Source organism: Thalassophryne amazonica, chromosome 8 (assembly GCF_902500255.1).
Source record: "Thalassophryne amazonica chromosome 8, fThaAma1.1, whole genome shotgun sequence".
In the NCBI taxonomy this organism is placed as follows: domain Eukaryota; kingdom Metazoa; phylum Chordata; class Actinopteri; order Batrachoidiformes; family Batrachoididae; genus Thalassophryne; species Thalassophryne amazonica.
Genome location: NC_047110.1, coordinates 113610589 through 113630465, shown reverse-complemented (window position 1 = coordinate 113630465; position 19877 = coordinate 113610589). Strand labels below are relative to the sequence as shown.

The 19877-nt window shown below is 45.6% G+C and overlaps 1 protein-coding gene across 1 annotated transcript in view; it reads left to right on the top strand.

Moving 5' to 3' along the window:
• Positions 1-19187, top strand: part of LOC117516346 (asc-type amino acid transporter 1-like) — a 51065-nt gene extending 31878 nt beyond the window's left edge. The window contains exon 2 of the mRNA XM_034177304.1: positions 18965-19187. Within this exon, the coding sequence (XP_034033195.1) occupies positions 18965-19173 (209 nt within the window). The 3' untranslated portion in view covers positions 19174-19187. The remainder of the gene's footprint in view (positions 1-18964) is intronic.
• Positions 19188-19877: the final 690 nt, after the last annotated feature.

Sequence of the window (19877 nt, the reverse complement as noted above, 5' to 3'; positions counted from 1 at the left end):
ATTAGTGAAGGTTACAAATGATCTTCTTATGGCCTCAGACAGTGGACTCATCTCTGTGCTTGTTCTGTTAGACCTCAGTGCTGCTTTTGATACTGTTGACCATAAAATTTTATTACAGAGATTAGAGCATGCCATAGGTATTAAAGGCACTGCACTGCGGTGGTTTGAATCATATTTATCTAATAGATTACAATTTGTTCATGTAAATGGGGAATCTTCTTCACAGACTAAGGTTAATTATGGAGTTCCACAAGGTTCTGTGCTAGGACCAATTTTATTCACTTTATACGTGCTTTCCTTAGGCAGTATTATTAGACAGCATTGTTTAAATTTTCATTGTTACGCAGATGATACCCAGCTTTATCTATCCATGAAGCCAGAGGACACACACCAATTAGCTAAACTGCAGGATTGTCTTACAGACATAAAGACATGGATGACCTCTAATTTCCTGCTTTTAAACTCAGATAAAACTGAAGTTATTGTACTTGGTCCCACAAATCTTAGAAACATGGTGTCTAACCAGATCCTTACTCTGGATGGCATTACCCTGACCTCTAGTAATACTGTGAGAAATCTTGGAGTCATTTTTGATCAGGATATGTCATTCAAAGCGCATATTAAACAAATATGTAGGACTGCTTTTTTGCATTTACACAATATCTCTAAAATTAGAAAGGTCTTGTCTCAGAGTGATGCTGAAAAACTAATTCATGCATTTATTTCCTCTAGGCTGGACTATTGTAATTCATTATTATCAGGTTGTCCTAAAAGTTCCCTAAAAAGCCTTCAGTTAATTCAAAATGCTGCAGCTAGAGTACTAACGGGGACTAGAAGGAGAGAGCATATCTCACCCATATTGGCCTCTCTTCATTGGCTTCCTGTTAATTCTAGAATAGAATTTAAAATTCTTCTTCTTACTTATAAGGTTTTGAATAATCAGGTCCCATCTTATCTTAGGGACCTCATAGTAAAATATCACCCCAATAGAGCGCTTCGCTCTCAGACTGCAGGCTTACTTGTAGTTCCTAGGGTTTGTAAGAGTAGAATGGGAGGCAGAGCCTTCAGCTTTCAGGCTCCTCTCCTGTGGAACCAGCTCCCAATTCAGATCAGGGAGACAGACACCCTCTCTACTTTTAAGATTAGGCTTAAAACTTTCCTTTTTGCTAAAGCTTATAGTTAGGGCTGGATCAGGTGACCCTGAACCATCCCTTAGTTATGCTGCTATAGACTTAGACTGCTGGGGGGTTCCCATGATGCACTGAGTGTTTCTTCCTCTTTTTGCTCTGTATGCACCACTCTGCATTTAATCATTAGTGATCGATCTCTGCTCCCCTCCACAGCATGTCTTTTTCCTGGTTCTCTCCCTCAGCCCCAACCAGTCCCAGCAGAAGACTGCCCCTCCCTGAGCCTGGTTCTGCTGGAGGTTTCTTCCTGTTAAAAGGGAGTTTTTCCTTCCCACTGTCGCCAAGTGCTTGCTCACAGGGGGTCGTTTTGACCGTTGGGGTTTTTACGTAATTATTGTATGGCCTTGCCTTACAATATAAAGCGCCTTGGGGCAACTGTTTGTTGTGATTTGGCGCTATATAAATAAAATTGATTGATTGATTGATAAACCATTAACCAGGTAAATTAGTCTACTAAGTTATTATGTAAAAAAAAAAGAAAAAAAAGGGGAGGGAAGAAGGAAGGAAGGGGAAGGGAAAGGAAGAAGAAAGAAAAGGGGAGAAAAAAGTTTGTTACTACTTGTATTGAGTAAAAGGTTTGATAATTTTTTTTTTTTTTTTGAGTTGGTAATTGATTACCTGTGTATTTATATGTGAAGATTCTAATGTTACTAAACTGTCATATAGGCTGTACTTATCGTTATTATCATTATTATTATTTTGTGTGTGTGAGGTTATATGTATATAGGCGCATACTAGGGATAATGGGACAACTTTGGGTCCTCAGTTAAAAGTTAGTTGTGAGTTTGCCAGTCTATACTGAATAAGGGGTCTGGATATACTTGACATAATTGTGTAGGGGCTTAGTGGTAAGTCAGATGTTCATATATCTCTCTGAATCCAAACTAGACTATTTTGTTTTTTGGGGGGTTTGGTTTTGTGTTCCTCTGCCCAAGTTCCATAGGGATTTTTTTGTTTAGGGAGGAACAGAGAGAGAACAGGGACAAGTTCAGTGGAGTTTTTTGTTTTTGTTCATGTTTCTTGTTGTGTGGGCCGCCAGAAGAGGAGGTACTGCTGGCCCACCACCAGAGGGCGCCCTGCCCGAAGTGCGGGCTTCAGGCACGAGAGGGCGCAGTCGCCTCACAGGAGCAGCCAGGGTGACAGCTGTCACGCATCACCTGCAACAGCTGTTACCCATCATCTGATCAGCAGGGGAATATCAGCAGGACGACGCCTCCACCTCTTTGCCGAGATATCGTTCTACCTGGAAGGTAACGTGCTCAGCTGACTGGTTAACAGTGATCTTTTGTGACTTTTGTGAGTTGTTTAGCTGACTCCTTTTCCAACGAGTGGTGGAGGTAGTTTTCCTGCCGTGTGGATTCCTGGGTGCAGACGCACCCACATTTAATTGTTCTTTTGTTCCTCGCCAGCAGTACCAGGTCCGACCCGCGAAGGCAGTGGCCACCTGGGAGTTCGGGACTTGGTGGCTCCAGTATTCCCGGGGTCTGGTGGCGGAGGAAATCGTGTGGTTCCGGTTCTGCTTTGGACAGACGTCTCCTATCTTCGAGCCTGCCCACACGACACCTTTTGTGATTTGCCTTTTGTCTATTGTTGTAATCTGATTGTATTTGTTGTGCCCATTCACAACAGTAAAGTGTTGTTATTTGACCTCATCCATTGTCCGTTCATTTGCGCCCCCTGTTGTGGGTCCGTGTACCTACACTTTCCCAACAGTTTCTACCTGCACTATGGTAATGAGTAATTATTTTTGGGGACCTGTTGAAATAATGAATGATTGGGTTGTGAATCTTTACCAACAAGAAGAGTATGGTTAGTGACACTGATAAAAATGTTAAATCTTATAATCTGATAAATCTGGTTTCATGGAATTGTAAAGGTCTTAATGGAGCTGTTAAATGGGGCAATATTATAGCACATCTTAAAAAGTTGGGAACGAACACAGGATTTCTACAAGAAACCCACTTGAGAAATCAAGATCATCAGAGGTTGCGGGTTAGATGGACAGAGCAGATATTTCATTCAAACTTTACTGCTAAAAGCAGAGGCACAGCCATTGTTATCAGAAAAGGCATCCCCTTTAAAGCATCAAAAGTAACATCTGATTCCTGAGGTCGGTACATTATGGTTTCAGGACAACTTTATAACAATCCAGTTACACTTGTGAACATTTATGCTCCTAATGTAGATGATGAAAGTTTTATCAGATCATTTATATCGGCTTTGCCTAATATGGATTCCCATCAACTAATAATTGGCGGAGATTTTAATCTTGTCTTAGATCCCTATCTTGACAGATCATCTCAGAGATCAGTGATTATGTCTCAGTCCGCAAAAGCTATGCATGCATTTATTAATTCATATAAGCTAGTTGATCCATTTAGGGTTTTGTGTTGTGTGGGCCGCTGAAGAGGAGGTACTGCTGGCCCACCACCACCAGAGGGCACCCTGCCTGGAGTGTGGGCTCCAGGCACCAGAGGGCGCTGCCGCCTCACAGGAGCAGCCGGGGTGACAGCTGACACTCATCAGCTGTGACAGCTGTCACCACTCATCTGATCTGCATCGCTATATCAGCAAGACGTCATCTCCACCTCTTTGCCGAGATATCGTTCTACCTGAAAGGTAATATCCTCAGCCTGACTGCTTGATAGAAAGCCCTTTTTGTGATTTTTGTGAGTGATAACAGACTTTTTCTCCAACGAGAGGTGGAGGTAGCTTCCCTGCCGTGCAGATTGCTGGGTGCAGACGCACCCACGTTTAATTGTGTTTTTGTTCCTCGCCAGCAGTACCAGGTCCGACACGCGGAGGCAGTGGCCACCTGGGAGTTCGGGACTTGGCGGCTCCAGTATTCCCGGGGTCTGGTGGCGGAGGAAATCGTGTGGTTCCGGTTCTGCTTCGGACAGGCGTCTCCTATCTTCGAGCCTGCCCACACGACACCTTGTAATTTGACCTCTGATCTATTGTGTAATCTGTTGTGTTTGTTGTGCACGTTCGCAACAGTAAAGTGTTGTTATTTGACCTATTCCATTGTCTGTTCATTTGCGCCCCCTGTTGTGGGTCCGTGTACTTACACTTTCCCAACAGGATATCTCGGCCAACGTCATGGATCCCGAGGGGCGTCAACCGGCTGTTGAACGGCCAATGGAAGAACAGGGTGCACAGGCGCCCGCAGGAGGAATGATCGGTGAGTTGCAGCGGATCCTCACCGTTTTCATGGCTCGGTTGGATTTAATGACCGAGCAGAACGTCCTCCTTAACCGCAGGGTGGAGGCTCTCGCCGCGCAGGTGGAGGCGCGCCCTCAGGGCGCTGCTGCGGCTCTCCCTCCTGTCGACCCTGTGCGTAACAGTGACGTTCCACTGGTCGTTCAACGACCCCTCCCACCTTCCCCTGAAGCATACATAAGCCCTCTAGAGCCGTACGGAGGTTGTGTGGAGACGTGCGTGGACTTCCTTATGCAGTGTTCGCTCGTCTTCGCACAACGTCCTGTCATGTACGTGACTGATTCTAGCAAGATAGCTTATGTAATTAATCTGCTTCGCGGCAAGGCATGCGCTTGGGCTACAGCGCTTTGGGAGCAAAATTCACGGTTTCTTCTGACATATGATGGGTTTGTGAGGGAGTTCAGAACAGTGTTCGATCACCCAAATAGAGGAGAGACCGCTTCAGCCGTGCTGCTGTCAATGAGACAGGGGCGCCGGAGCGCAGCTGCTTATGCAGTCGACTTCCGCATCGCGGCTGCGAGGTCCGGCTGGAATAACACTGCCCTCCGCGCCGCCTTCGTAAACGGACTGTCGTTGGTCCTAAAGGAGCTCCTGGTGGCTAAGGACGAACCGCGGGATTTAGACGGGCTTATTGATCTCGTTATACGATTAGACAATCGGTTAGAGGAACGCCGTCGGGAGCGAGGCGAAGGACGTGACCGGATACGCGCCGCCCCTCTCCCTTCCGGGTTCGAAAAGGGGCCGCCCTCCCCACGCTCCACAGCCGCAGCGCTTTGTGGGGCAACAGCTCCCCCTGTTGACGTTGTTAGGGAGACGCACAGGGCCAAAATGGGAAGGCTGATCCGTGGAGAGTGTTTTCTCTGCAGCTCAACAGAGCACACACAGAGAGACTGCCCCAAACGGCCAAAACGTCAACACTCGCCCTTAGAGACTGGGCTAAGGGGGGGTCAAGACATTCAAGTGAGACACACACAAATTGCCACACGACTCCCAGTCACAATCCTGAGCGGGGATTTAACCCTTCAAGCCCGAGCACTGGTGGACACGGGGTCAGAAGGGAATCTGCTAGACAGCAGATGGGCAAAGGAGGTAGGGCTCCCTCTGGTGGCGCTTCATACACCATTACAGGTGCGGGCACTAGATGGCACCCTCCTCCCTTTACTCACACACAAGACACCACCAGTAACTCTGGTGGTGTCTGGAAACCACCGGGAGGAGATTGAGTTTTTTGTAACTCCTGCCACCTCCCGCGTGATTTTGGGCATCCCATGGATGTTAAAGCACAATCCCCGGATCGATTGGCCGTCTGGGGTGGTGGTTCAGTGGAGCGAAACCTGCCATCGGGTGTGTTTAGGATCCTCGGTTCCTCCCGGTTCCCAGGCTAAGGAGGAGGTCAAAGTCCCGCCCAATCTGACGGCAGTGCCGGTTGAGTACCACGATCTTGCTGACGTCTTCAGCAAGGATCTGGCACTCACCCTTCCCCCGCACCGTCCGTACGATTGTGCCATTGATTTGGTTCCAGGCGCTGAGTTCCCGTCCAGCAGGCTGTACAACCTCTCACGACCTGAGCGCGAATCAATGGAGACCTACATCCGGGACTCATTAGCTGCCGGGCTGATCCGGAACTCCATCTCCCCGATGGGGGCAGGTTTCTTTTTTGTGGGCAAGAAAGATGGCGGACTTCGTCCATGTATTGATTACAGGGGGCTGAATGAGATTACGGTTCGCAACCGATACCCGTTGCCATTATTAGATTCCGTGTTCACCCCCCTGCATGGAGCCAAAATCTTTACTAAACTGGATCTTAGAAATGCGTATCACCTGGTTCGGATCCGGAAGGGAGACGAATGGAAGACGGCATTCAACACCCCATTAGGTCACTTTGAGTACCTGGTCATGCCGTTCGGCCTCACAAACGCCCCCGCGACGTTCCAAGCATTAGTTAATGATGTCTTGCCTGATTTCCTGCACCGATTCGTCTTCGTATATCTAGACGATATACTCATCTTTTCTCCGGATCCTGAGACTCATGTCCGGCATGTACGTCAGGTCCTGCAGCGGTTGTTGGACAACCGGCTGTTTGTGAAGGGCGAGAAGTGTGAGTTCCACCGCACCTCTTTGTCCTTCCTGGGGTTTATCATCTCCCCCAACTCTGTCGCTCCTGATCCGGCCAAGGTTGCGGCGGTGAGAGACTGGCCCCAACCCACTAGCCGTAGGAAGCTGCAACAGTTCCTCGGCTTTGCTAATTTCTACAGGAGGTTCTTTAAGGGCTACAGTCAGGTAGTTAGCCCCCTGACAGCCCTGACCTCACCAAAAGTCCCCTTCACCTGGTCGGATCGTTGCGATGCCGCGTTCAAGGAGTTGACACGGCGCTTCTCGTCTGCACCCGTTCTGGTGCAGCCCGATCCTAGTCGCCAGTTAGTGGTTGAAGTGGACGCCTCGGACTCAGGGATAGGAGCTGTGCTTTCCCAGAGCGGGAAGACCGATAAGGTCCTTCACCCGTGTGCCTATTTTTCCCGCAGGTTGACCCCGGCCGAACGGAACTATGACATCGGCAATCGAGAACTCCTTGCGGTGAAAGAGGCTCTTGAAGAGTGGAGACATCTGTTGGAGGGAACGTCCGTGCCATTCACGGTTTTCACTGACCACCGGAACCTGGAGTATATCAGGACCGCCAAGCGGCTGAATCCCAGGCAAGCCCGCTGGTCACTGTTCTTCGGCCGTTTTGACTTCTGGATCACCTACCGTCCCGGGACCAAGAACCAGAGATCGGATGCCTTGTCCCGGGTACATGAAGATGAAGTCAAAACGGAGTTGTCGGATCCACCGGAACCCATCATCCCGGAGTCCACTATCGTGGCCACCCTCACCTGGGACGTAGAGAGAACCGTCCGGGAGGCCCTGGCACGAAGCCCGGACCCCGGAACTGGGCCGAAGAACAGACTTTACGTCCCACCAGAAGCTAGGGCTGCAGTCCTGGACTTCTGTCACGGCTCTAAGCTCTCCTGTCATCCAGGGGTGCGAAGAACCGTGGCAGTTGTCCAGCAGCGCTTCTGGTGGGCGTCCCTAGAGGCCGACGTCCGGGATTATATCCAGGCCTGCACCACCTGCGCCAGGGGCAAGGCTGACCATCGTAGGGCTTCGGGTCTGCTCCAGCCGCTGCCCGTGCCCCATCGCCCCTGGTCCCACATCGGCCTGGATTTTGTCACGGGTCTCCCGCCGTCCCAGGGTAACACCACCATCTTCACGATAGTGGACCGATTCTCCAAGGCGGCCCACTTTGTGGCCCTCCCGAAGCTCCCGACGGCCCAGGAGACAGCGGACCTCCTGGTTCACCACGTCGTCCGGCTGCATGGGATCCCAACAGACATTGTCTCAGATCGCGGGGCCACGGTGAGTCTCTCATCCGAGTACCATCCCCAGACCAACGGGCAAGCAGAACGGGCCAATCAGGAGATGGAGCAGGCCCTGCGTTGCGTGACAGCCGCGCACCCGGCGGCCTGGAGTACCCATCTGGCCTGGATCGAGTATGCCCATAACAGCCAGGTGTCGTCAGCCACCGGCCTCTCCCCTTTCGAGGTATGTCTGGGGTACCAACCGCCTTTGTTTCCAGTGGTTGAGGGAGAGGTCGGTGTGCCCTCGGTCCAGGCCCACCTACGGAAGTGCCGTCGGGTGTGGCGTGCCGCCCGTTCTGCCTTGCTGAGGGCCCGGATGAGGTCAAAGGCCCATGCAGACCGTCGGCGGACCCCGGCCCCTGCGTATCGGCCAGGGCAGGAGGTGTGGTTGTCGACAAAGGACATCCCCCTCAAAGTGGACTCCCCCAAGTTACAGGACCATTACATCGGTCCCTTCAAAATCCAGAAGGTCATCAGTCCAGCCGCAGTGAGGCTTCAGCTGCCGGCCTCACTGCGGATCCATCCTGTATTTCACGTGTCCCGAATCAAACCACATCACACCTCACCCCTCTGTACTCCGGGTCCGGCACCGCCTCCTGCCCGGATCATCGATGGCGAGCCGGCTTGGACTGTGCGCCGGCTTTTGGATGTCCGTAGGATGGGCCGGGGCTTCCAGTATTTGGTGGACTGGGAAGGGTACGGACCTGAAGAACGCTCCTGGGTGAAGAGGAGCTTCATTCTGGACCCGGCCCTCCTGGCCGATTTCTACCGCCGCCACCCGGACAAGCCTGGTCGGGCGCCAGGAGGCGCCCGTTGAGGGGGGGGGTCCTGTTGTGTGGGCCGCTGAAGAGGAGGTACTGCTGGCCCACCACCACCAGAGGGCACCCTGCCTGGAGTGTGGGCTCCAGGCACCAGAGGGCGCTGCCGCCTCACAGGAGCAGCCGGGGTGACAGCTGACACTCATCAGCTGTGACAGCTGTCACCACTCATCTGATCTGCATCGGTATATCAGCAAGACGTCATCTCCACCTCTTTGCCGAGATATCGTTCTACCTGAAAGGTAATATCCTCAGCCTGACTGCTTGATAGAAAGCCCTTTTTGTGATTTTTGTGAGTGATAACAGACTTTTCTCCAACGAGAGGTGGAGGTAGCTTCCCTGCCGTGCAGATTGCTGGGTGCAGACGCACCCACGTTTAATTGTGTTTTTGTTCCTCGCCAGCAGTACCAGGTCCGACACGCGGAGGCAGTGGCCACCTGGGAGTTCGGGACTTGGCGGCTCCAGTATTCCCGGGGTCTGGTGGCGGAGGAAATCGTGTGGTTCCGGTTCTGCTTTGGACAGGCGTCTCCTATCTTCGAGCCTGCCCACACGACACCTTGTAATTTGACCTCTGATCTATTGTGTAATCTGTTGTGTTTGTTGTGCACGTTCGCAACAGTAAAGTGTTGTTATTTGACCTATTCCATTGTCCGTTCATTTGCGCCCCCTGTTGTGGGTCTGTGTACTTACACTTTCCCAACATTTTGTCTCCAAAGATAAAGCAGTTTTCTTATTTTTCTCCTGCTCATCGCTCGTATTCCAGAATTGATTTCTTCTTGCTAGACTACAAGTTTCTGACACAGATTCAAAGTTGTGATTACAAGCCAATAGTATTGTCTGATCATAGTCCAGTATTTCTTCAGTTAGCTATTGGATATGGATCAACCGCACAAAAATGGCGATTTAATAATAGCATGCTGTCAGATAACCGGTTAATTGAGGAAATAAAGAATCAGATTGAAATATTTATTTCAATAAACGATACACCAGAGGTCACACGGGGTACACTAAAGGCATATTTGAGAGGTCAGATTATCTCATTGAGCAGCCAAAGGAATAAACAACGAAGGGAAAGGGAATCAAAAATTGCTGAAGAACTGTTAGAGATAGATAGGAAATACTCAGTTTCACCTTCTACGGAACTTTACAAAAAAAAGGTTTCATTGCAAACAGAGCTTAACTTACTTTACACGAATGACACAACTAAATTGCTGACGCAGCTTAGACACAAGTATTATGAGCATGGAGAAAAGACAGGTAGACTGTTAGCACGGCAGATTAAAGACGTTGCAGCCTCGTGGTTAATAACAGAAATAAAAATGAGTACAGGGCAGACAACTAATGACCCGAAGCAGATTAATAAAACATTTCTTGAATATTATACAAAACTTTATTCTTCAGAATCTAAAAATGATCCAATATTAATTGAGAAATTTTTTGAAGGTCTTCAAATCCAATCTATATCTTTCGAACATAGAATGCAGTTGGAACAAAAAATAACATTAGAGGAAATAAAACGGGCTATTCAAAATATGCAGTGTTCAAAAAGTCAATCAATCAATCAATTTTTTTTTTATATAGCGCCAAATCACAACAAACAGTTGCCCCAAGGCGCTTTATATTGTAAGGCAAGGCCATACAATAATGATGTAAAACCCCAACGGTCAAAACGACCCCCTGTGAGCAAGCACTTGGCTACAGTGGGAAGGAAAAACTCCCTTTTAACAGGAAGAAACCTCCAGCAGAACCAGGCTCAGGGAGGGGCAGTCTTCTGCTGGGACTGGTTGGGGCTGAGGGAGAGAACCAGGAAAAAGACATGCTGTGGAGGGGAGCAGAGATCGATCACTAATGATTAAATGCAGAGTGGTGCATACAGAGCAAAAAGAGAAAGAAACAGTGCATCATGGGAACCCCCCAGCAGTCTACGTCTATAGCAGCATAACTAAGGGATGGTTCAGGGTCACCTGATCCAGCCCTAACTATAAGCTTTAGCAAAAAGGAAAGTTTTAAGCCTAATCTTAAAAGTAGAGAGGGTGTCTGTCTCCCTGATCTGAATTGGGAGCTGGTTCCACAGGAGAGGAGCCTGAAAGCTGAAGGCTCTGCCTCCCATTCTACTCTTACAAACCCTAGGAACTACAAGTAAGCCTGTAGTCTGAGAGCGAAGCGCTCTATTGGGGTGATATGGTACTACGAGGTCCCTAAGATAAGATGGGACCTGATTATTCAAAACCTTATAAGTAAGAAGAAGAATTTTAAATTCTATTCTAGAATTAACAGGAAGCCAATGAAGAGAGGCCAATATGGGTGAGATATGCTCTCTCCTAGTCCCCGTCAGTACTCTAGCTGCAGCATTTTGAATTAACTGAAGGCTTTTTAGGGAACTTTTAGGACAACCTGATAATAATGAATTACAATAGTCCAGCCTAGAGGAAATAAATGCATGAATTAGTTTTTCAGCATCACTCTGAGACAAGACCTTTCTGATTTTAGAGATATTGCGTAAATGCAAAAAAGCAGTCCTACATATTTGTTTAATATGCGCTTTGAATGACATATCCTGATCAAAAATGACTCCAAGATTTCTCACAGTATTACTAGAGGTCAGGGTAATGCCATCCACAGTAAGGATCTGGTTAGACACCATGTTTCTAAGATTTGTGGGGCCAAGTACAATAACTTCAGTTTTATCTGAGTTTAAAAGCAGGAAATTAGAGGTCATCCATGTCTTTATGTCTGTAAGACAATCCTGCAGTTTAGCTAATTGGTGTGTGTCGTCTGGCTTCATGGATAGATAAAGCTGGGTATCATCTGCGTAACAATGAAAATTTAAGCAATACCGTCTAATAATACTGCCTAAGGGAAGCATATATAAAGTGAATAAAATTGGTCCTAGCACAGAACCTTGTGGAACTCCATAATTAACTTTAGTCTGTGAAGAAGATTCCCCATTTACATGAACAAATTGTAATCTATTAGACAAATATGATTCAAACCACCGCAGCGCAGTGCCTTTAATACCTATGGCATGCTCTAATCTCTGTAATAAAATTTTATGGTCAACAGTATCAAAAGCAGCACTGAGGTCTAACAGAACAAGCACAGAGATGAGTCCACTGTCCGAGGCCATAAGAAGATCATTTGTAACCTTCACTAATGCTGTTTCTGTACTATGATGAATTCTAAAACCTGACTGAAACTCTTCAAATAGACCATTCCTCTGCAGATGATCAGTTAGCTGTTTTATAACTACCCTTTCAAGAATTTTTGAGAGAAAAGGAAGGTTGGAGATTGGCCTATAATTAGCTAAGATAGCTGGGTCAAGTGATGGCTTTTTAAGTAATGGTTTAATTACTGCCACCTTAAAAGCCTGTGGTACATAGCCAACTAACAAAGATAGATTGATCATATTTAAGATCGAAGCATTAAATAATGGTAGGGCTTCCTTGAGCAGCCTGGTAGGAATGGGGTCTAATAAACATGTTGATGGTTTGGATGAAGTAACTAATGAAAATAACTCAGACAGAACAATCGGAGAGAAAGAGTCTAACCAAATACCGGCATCACTGAAAGCAGCCAAAGATAACGATACGTCTTTGGGATGGTTATGAGTAATTTTTTCTCTAATAGTTAAAATTTTGTTAGCAAAGAAAGTCATGAACTCATTACTAGTTAAAGTTAATGGAATACTCAATCAATAGAGCTCTGACTCTTTGTCAGCCTGGCTACAGTGCTGAAAAGAAACCTGGGGTTGTTCTTATTTTCTTCAATTAGTGATGAGTAGAAAGATGTCCTAGCTTTACGGAGGGCTTTTTTATAGAGCAACAGACTCTTTTTCCAGGCTAAGTGAAGATCTTCTAAATTAGTGAGACGCCATTTCCTCTCCAACTTATGCGTTATCTGCTTTAAGCTACGAGTTTGAGAGTTATACCATGGAGTCAGACACTTCTGATTTAAAGCTCTCTTTTTCAGAGGAGCTACAGCATCCAAAGCTGTCTTCAATGAGGATGTAAAACTATTGACGAGATACTCTATCTCCCTTACAGAGTTTAGGTAGCTACTCTGCACTGTGTTGTTATATGGCATTAGAGAACATAAAGAAGGAATCATATCCTTAAACCTAGTTACAGCGCTTTCTGAAAGACTTCTAGTGTAATGAAACTTATTCCCCACTGCAGGGTAGTCCATCAGAGTAAATGTAAATGTTATTAAAAAATGATCAGACAGAAGGGAGTTTTCAGGGAATACTGTTAAGTCTTCTATTTCCATACCATAAGTCAGAACAAGATCTAAGATATGATTAAAGTGGTGGGTGGACTCATTTACTTTTTGAGCAAAGCCAATAGAGTCTAATAATAGATTAAATGCAGTGTTGAGGCTGTCATTCTCAGCATCTGTGTGGATGTTAAAATCGCCCACTATAATTATCTTATCTGAGCTAAGCACTAAGTCAGACAAAAGGTCTGAAAATTCACAGAGAAACTCACAGTAACGACCAGGTGGACGATAGATAATAACAAATAAAACTGGTTTTTGGGACTTCCAATTTGGATGGACAAGACTAAGAGACAAGCTTTCAAATGAATTAAAGCTCTGTCTGGGTTTTTGATTAATTAATAAGCTGGAATGGAAGATTGCTGCTAATCCACCGCCCCGGCCCGTGCTACGAGCATTCTGACAGTTAGTGTGACTCGGGGGTGTTGACTCATTTAAACTAACATATTCATCCTGCTGTAACCAGGTTTCTGTTAGGCAGAATAAATCAATATGTTGATCAATTATTATATCATTTACCAACAGGGACTTAGAAGAGAGAGACCTAATGTTTAATAGACCACATTTAACTGTTTTAGTCTGTGGTGCAGTTGAAGGTGCTATATTATTTTTTCTTTTTGAATTTTTATGCTTAAATAGATTTTTGCTGGTTATTGGTAGTCTGGGAGCAGGCACCGTCTCTACGGGGATGGGGTAATGAGGGGATGGCAGGGGGAGAGAAGCTGCAGAGAGGTGTGTAAGACTACAACTCTGCTTCCTGGTCCCAACCCTGGATAGTCACGGTTTGGAGGATTTAAGAAAATTAGCCAGATTTCTAGAAATGAGAGCTGCTCCATCCAAAGTGGGATGGATGCCGTCTCTCCTAACAAGACCAGGTTTTCCCCAGAAGCTTTGCCAATTATCTATGAAGCCCACCTCATTTTTTGGACACCACTCAGACAGCCAGCAATTCAAGGAGAACATGCGGCTAAACATGTCACTCCCGGTCTGATTGGGGAGGGGCCCAGAGAAAACTACAGAGTCCGACATTGTTTTTGCAAAGTTACACACCGATTTAATGTTAATTTTAGTGACCTCCGATTGGCGTAACCGGGTGTCATTACTGCCGACGTGAATTACAATCTTACCAAATTTACGCTTAGCCTTAACCAGCAGTTTCAAATTTCCTTCAATGTCGCCTGCTCTGGCCCCCGGAAGACAATTGACTATGGTTGCTGGTGTCGCTAACTTCACATTTCTCAAAACAGAGTCGCCAATAACCAGAGTTTGATCCTCGGCGGGTGTGTCGTCGAGTGGGGAAAAACGGTTAGAAATGTGAACGGGTTGGCGGTGTACACGGGGCTTCTGTTTAGGGCTACGCTTCCTCCTCACAGTCACCCAGTCAGCCTGCTTTCCCGGCTGCTCAGGATCTGCCAGGGGGGAACTAACGGCGGCTAAGCTACCTTGGTCCGCACCGACTACAGGGGGGACCTGTAGTCGGTGCGGACGGGTAAAAAGTCCTGGTCCAGACGGGTATAGTGCAGAATTTTCTAAAGCCTTCGGGGAACAGATTTCACCCCTTCTTTTGGATGTATACAACGAGGCACAAAGTAAAGGCTGTTTGAATTCAACTATGTATGAGGCTACTATTTCTCTGATCCAAAAGCCTGGTAAAGATCCTCTCGAACCAGGCTCATACAGACCCATTAGCCTATTAAATGTAGATAATAAAATACTAGCGAAGATACTAGCAGGGAGATTAGAGTCAGTTCTACCAACAATTGTATCCCCGGACCAAACGGGATTTGTGAAAGACAGGCAATTGTTTTTTAATATTAGGAGGTTATTTAATATTATTTACACGTATGATACAAATGATCAATCCGAAATTTTACTTTCGCTGGATGCTGAGAAGGCCTTCGACAGGGTCGAGTGGGATTATCTCTTCTCGACCCTGTCGAGGTTTGGACTCGGCTCTAATTATATATCTCTCGTCAGGCTGCTTTATGCTATGCCTCGGGCCACAGTACAGACAAACACGATAAACTCTAGTCCCTTTTCTCTCCATCGCTCCATGAGACAAGGATGTCCTTTGTCCCCTCTGTTATTCACTCTTGCTATAGAACCTTTAGCCATTTCATTACGCTCTGCAAAGGACTATAAAGGCATATTAAGAGGTGGTACGAAGCATAAAGTATCGCTTTACGCAGACGATCTGCTACTATATATCACAGATCCTACAAAATCATTGACGAAAATTAGGAATATGTTAATGGACTTCGGAAAAGTTTCAGGATGTAAAGTTAACTTATCAAAGAGCATACTTTTTCCAATTAACTCCATAGCGAAACAAAACAAAAGCATTTTTGCCTCGTTTCCTTTCACCATTTCGAATAGGTTTAGATATCTGGGAATAAATGTGACTCAAGAGTTTTCTGGCCTCTTCAAACATAACTTTACTAATTTATTTCAACAAACAGAAGAAAACTTTACAAAGTGGTCTAAGTTACCTATCTCGCTTGCCGGAAGAATAAATATAGTCAGGATGTTCACTTTACCCAAATTTTTATTTCTGTTTCAATGCATTCCCATTTTATTAACAAAAGCATTTTTCAAGAAAGTTGACTCTTTAATTTCTCAGTTTATCTGGAACAAAAAGACACGCAGAATTAAAAAACATTCTTACAAAGACCTAAACCTATGGGAGGAATGGGACTGCCCTGTTTTCGGCTCTATTATTGGTCTTATAACATACGTTGCATGTCATTCGGGGGTGGAGCTCATAGACCTGTTTGGGAACGGATGGAAAGTCAAATTTTTTCTCCCAATGGACTGAGGTCTTGAGTTTATTCAAACCTTGAACTTGGTAAATATAAATGCAAAAACCCTGTGGTATTTAATTCTCTTAAGATTTGGTCTCAAATTAGAAGGCATTTTCACTGGGATCAATGTTCAATTTTAACGCCGTTGGTCCATAATCAAGCCCATATTTTGTTTTCAGGGTTGTCATTTCAACAATGGAAATTCAAAGGTGTGCATACACTTAAAGATATATTTATTGATAATGTCTTTCCCACATTTCAACAACTCCAGAAAAAGTTTAATATAGACAGCAAAGATTTTTTCAAGTACTTACAAGTACGTGACTTTGTCAGAGAAATATTTCCAGCCTTTCCCAGTGCACCGCAGTGAACTAGGTGTTAACATGACTGAGGAACAGTGGACTACAGCGCAGGAACGGGTTCAATCCTCCTCAATCTGCTGCAGACATGGACTAATACAATTTAAAATATTGCACAGATTACACCTGTCCAAATTGAAGATGTCTAAAATGTTTTCAGGAGTAAATCCCACATGTGATCGTTGTGGCCAGGCTCCCGCTTCATTGTCACATATGTTCTGGACATGCATTAGTATCGGCACTTATTGGGTTAAAATATTTGAAACACTGTCTGAAATTTTTAAGAAGAAACTCCCCCCAGATCCAATAATGGCATTGTTTGGTGTATCTACATGTAAGGATTTAAGTAAAAAAGAAATGCATGTTTTGAGTTTTGTGACGTTGTTGTCGAGACGTCTTATATTGTTGAATTGGAAAAGCAAAGCTCCTCCAACCCATCCAGCCCTATTGAGAGATGTTATGCACCATTTACAATTGGAAAAAATCAGATATTCACTGAGAGACAATGTCAAGATGTTCCACTCAACATGGCAACCCTTTATGGATCATTTTAACAAGTAAAGTGTGACCAGCGTCCTCCTGGTTTTTTTTTTTTTTTTTGGATATGTTAACCTAGTGCAGGTAGAGTGAGTGTTCTTTATACGTACATGACTTTTTTTTTTTTTTAAGGGGGGGTGTTTTTGTTTTATTTTATTTTTATTATTTTTTTTTCGGGTATACAGTTATGAATGTAAAGAGTAATACTTGAACAAGTTATATGATGATACTGTTATGTTGTTTATTTCTGTTAATGTTTAAAATAATAAAATCAATAAAAAGATTGAAAAACAAATAAAATACGCAGATGACACAGTGATTGTCAGTCTGCTGCGGGATAACGAGAGTAGCCATGGTCCTGTAGTTGACCATTTTGTTAAATGGTGTGAGGACTCATATCTTCAGATCAATACATCAAAAACTAAAGATATGGTCATTGATTTCAGGAAGCATGGTAGCACACCTGACAACACAATAATTAATGGTGAACCAGTTGAAATTGTGCAAACTTATAAATACCTTGGGACTATCATTGATAATTCGCTGAAGTTTGAGGCAAACTGTGAGGTGGTGTGTAGGAAGGGACATCAGCGCTTGTTCTGCCTCAGGAAGCTGTCGTACTTCCACATCGGCCGAACCATGTCAACACTATTTTATCATGCTTTTATTGAATCTGTTTTATCTTTTTCTTTGGTGGCCTGGTTTGGCAGTCTGACACTGAAGGACAGGAACAGACTGGGTCAGATTATTAAGTGGTCCACTTGACTGATTGGTGAGTCACAGCTGAGTTTAGAGTCCCTATACACCAAACAGTTACAGCGGATAACCAGCTGCATCACAGTTGATGACTCCCACCCCCTGGCTAATGAATTTCAGCTCCTACCTTCTGGCCATAGGTTTAAAGTCCCAAGGTGTAGGACAAAAAGATACAGGAGTAGTTTTGTCCCAGCGCTTTTGTGCATTTGAACAAATCTTAGTAGGTTTTACACATACGAGGTCTATTAGAAAACTATCTGACCTTATTATTTTTTTCAAAAACCATATGGATTTGAATCACGTGTGATTGCGTCAGACAAGCTTGAACCCTCGTGCGCATGCGTGAGTTTTTCCACACCTGTCGGTTGCGTCATTCGCCTCTGAGCAGGCTTTGAGTGAGGAGTGGTCCAGCCCCCTCGGCGGATTTTCATTGTCAGGAAATGGCGGAATGATTTGGGCTTTTTTTCCATCATGTGCCTGGACATGCTAGAACATGTCCCGTGAGGCTTCATCACAGCGTTGCTTTGCGCCATGCGGCACCGCCGCGACGCGCGGAATTCCTCCGCACGTCTGTCTCTATGTGCCAAAAAAGTGCTGATGGCCACGTCTTTTCACAATTCCTGTGCTAGTTAGACGACGTCCCGGATAAAACGCAGCGTCCAGTTTGGAAATGAACGGCACATTCCACTGTTACAGGAGTTTTTGTCATGGAAAGAGGAGCGGAGGCTTCACGCGTCGCAGCGGTGCCGCATGGCGCACAGCAACGCCGTGATGAAGCCTCACGGGACATGTTCTGGCATGTCCAGGCACATCCACAATTTCTCGGATAATCACTCGATGGAAAAACCACCGACAGCTGTCTGAACGCCATCTGAAAGCCGTCCTGTGAGACCAAAACGGAGGTGTTCCTTTGGCTCGCTCCATCAGCAAATCGGTTGTGATGCGCGAAGCCTCCGCTCGGCTTTCCATGACAAAATCTCTTGTTAAAAGTGAAATCTGCCGGAAAATGGCTGATGTCCAGCTCTTGTGATAACCAGAGAAAGTGCACACGACGGTCTCGGCTCCACAGAGCCATCCGTTTAGAAATGATCCGGTGGTTTGTGGCTCTCGATGGCAGCACAGAGCGTGGCACGCCGAGCGTCCTTAAAGCCGTCCTTAAAGCTGTAGTAATACTACTTATTCTCTGTGAAGCCCGTAAAATTTTCACCGAAAGCCAGATAAATTTTTCGAATGGTTTCCAGCTGCCAGTCTCTAACAGTTTCTGAAAAAATTCTGATGGGAAAAAAAGCCCGAATACCTGTGCACTAATCATGGTGTCTAATCAGCATCTTGATATGGCACACCTGTGAGGTGAGATTATCTCAGCAAAGGCGAAGTGCTCACTATCACAGATTTAGACTGGTTTGTGAACAATATTTGAGGGAAATGGTGATATTGTGTATGTGGAAAAAGTTTTAGATCTTTGAGTTCATCTCATACAAAATGGGAGCAAAACCAAAAGTGTTGCGTTTATATTTTTGTTGAGTGTATATCACAGAAATTACATTTCTGTGACATATGTCACATCAGTCTTTCTCTCTGAGACACACCCGCAGACAGATAATGTTTTGGTCTCCACAGGGAACATCATCGGCTCTGGGATCTTCATCTCTCCAAAAGGTGTCCTGGAGCACTCGGGCTCGGTGGGTTTGGCGTTGGTGGTTTGGGTACTAGGAGGCTGCATTGCCGCGCTGGGTTCGCTCTGCTACGCTGAGCTCGGCGTCACCATCCCTAAATCTGGGGGTGACTACTCCTATGTGACTGAAATATTTGGAGGTCTGATGGGGTGAGTATGTGTGAGGAACTGTGAAGAGCAATGACATTTAGAAATCATTTTTAAGATGCCTGAATTTCAGGGCACCGAGAAAGTTTTCAGAGCACTGCACGTCTTCCACATTTTGTTATATTACAGTCTTATTCCAAAATGGATGAAATTCATTTTTCCCCCTCAATATTCTACTCACAACACCTAATAATGACTACATGAAAATGTTTTTTTCAATATTTTCAAAGTTATTAAAAATAATCTGTTAGAAAAGTATCTGACCTTTTTATTTTTTGCAAAATCCTCTTGGATTTGAATCACGTGTGCTTGCATGAGCCAAGCGCAAGCATTAATTTTTTTCACGCCTGTTGATTGCGTCATTTGCTGGTAAGCAGCCTTTGTGTGAGGATGGGTGTTGTCTCTCGTCGGATTTTCATTGCAAGGAAAATGGCGTAACGACTGGAGCAGCGCAACTGCATCAAATTTTGCCAGAAACTGGGCGACAGCCAGGTGGAAACCATTCGGAAGATTCATACGGCTTTCGGTGACGATCCTATGGGCATCACACAGATTAAGGAGCGGTACAACCAATTTAAAGACGTCGGCACAATGGTGGAGAGCGAGCCATGCTCAAGCCACGTCAGCCATCAACATGCTGAAATGACTAGATCATTTCCAAAGTGAACGCTGTGGTGATGCGGGGCCGTCATGTGACTAACCGAGAAATTG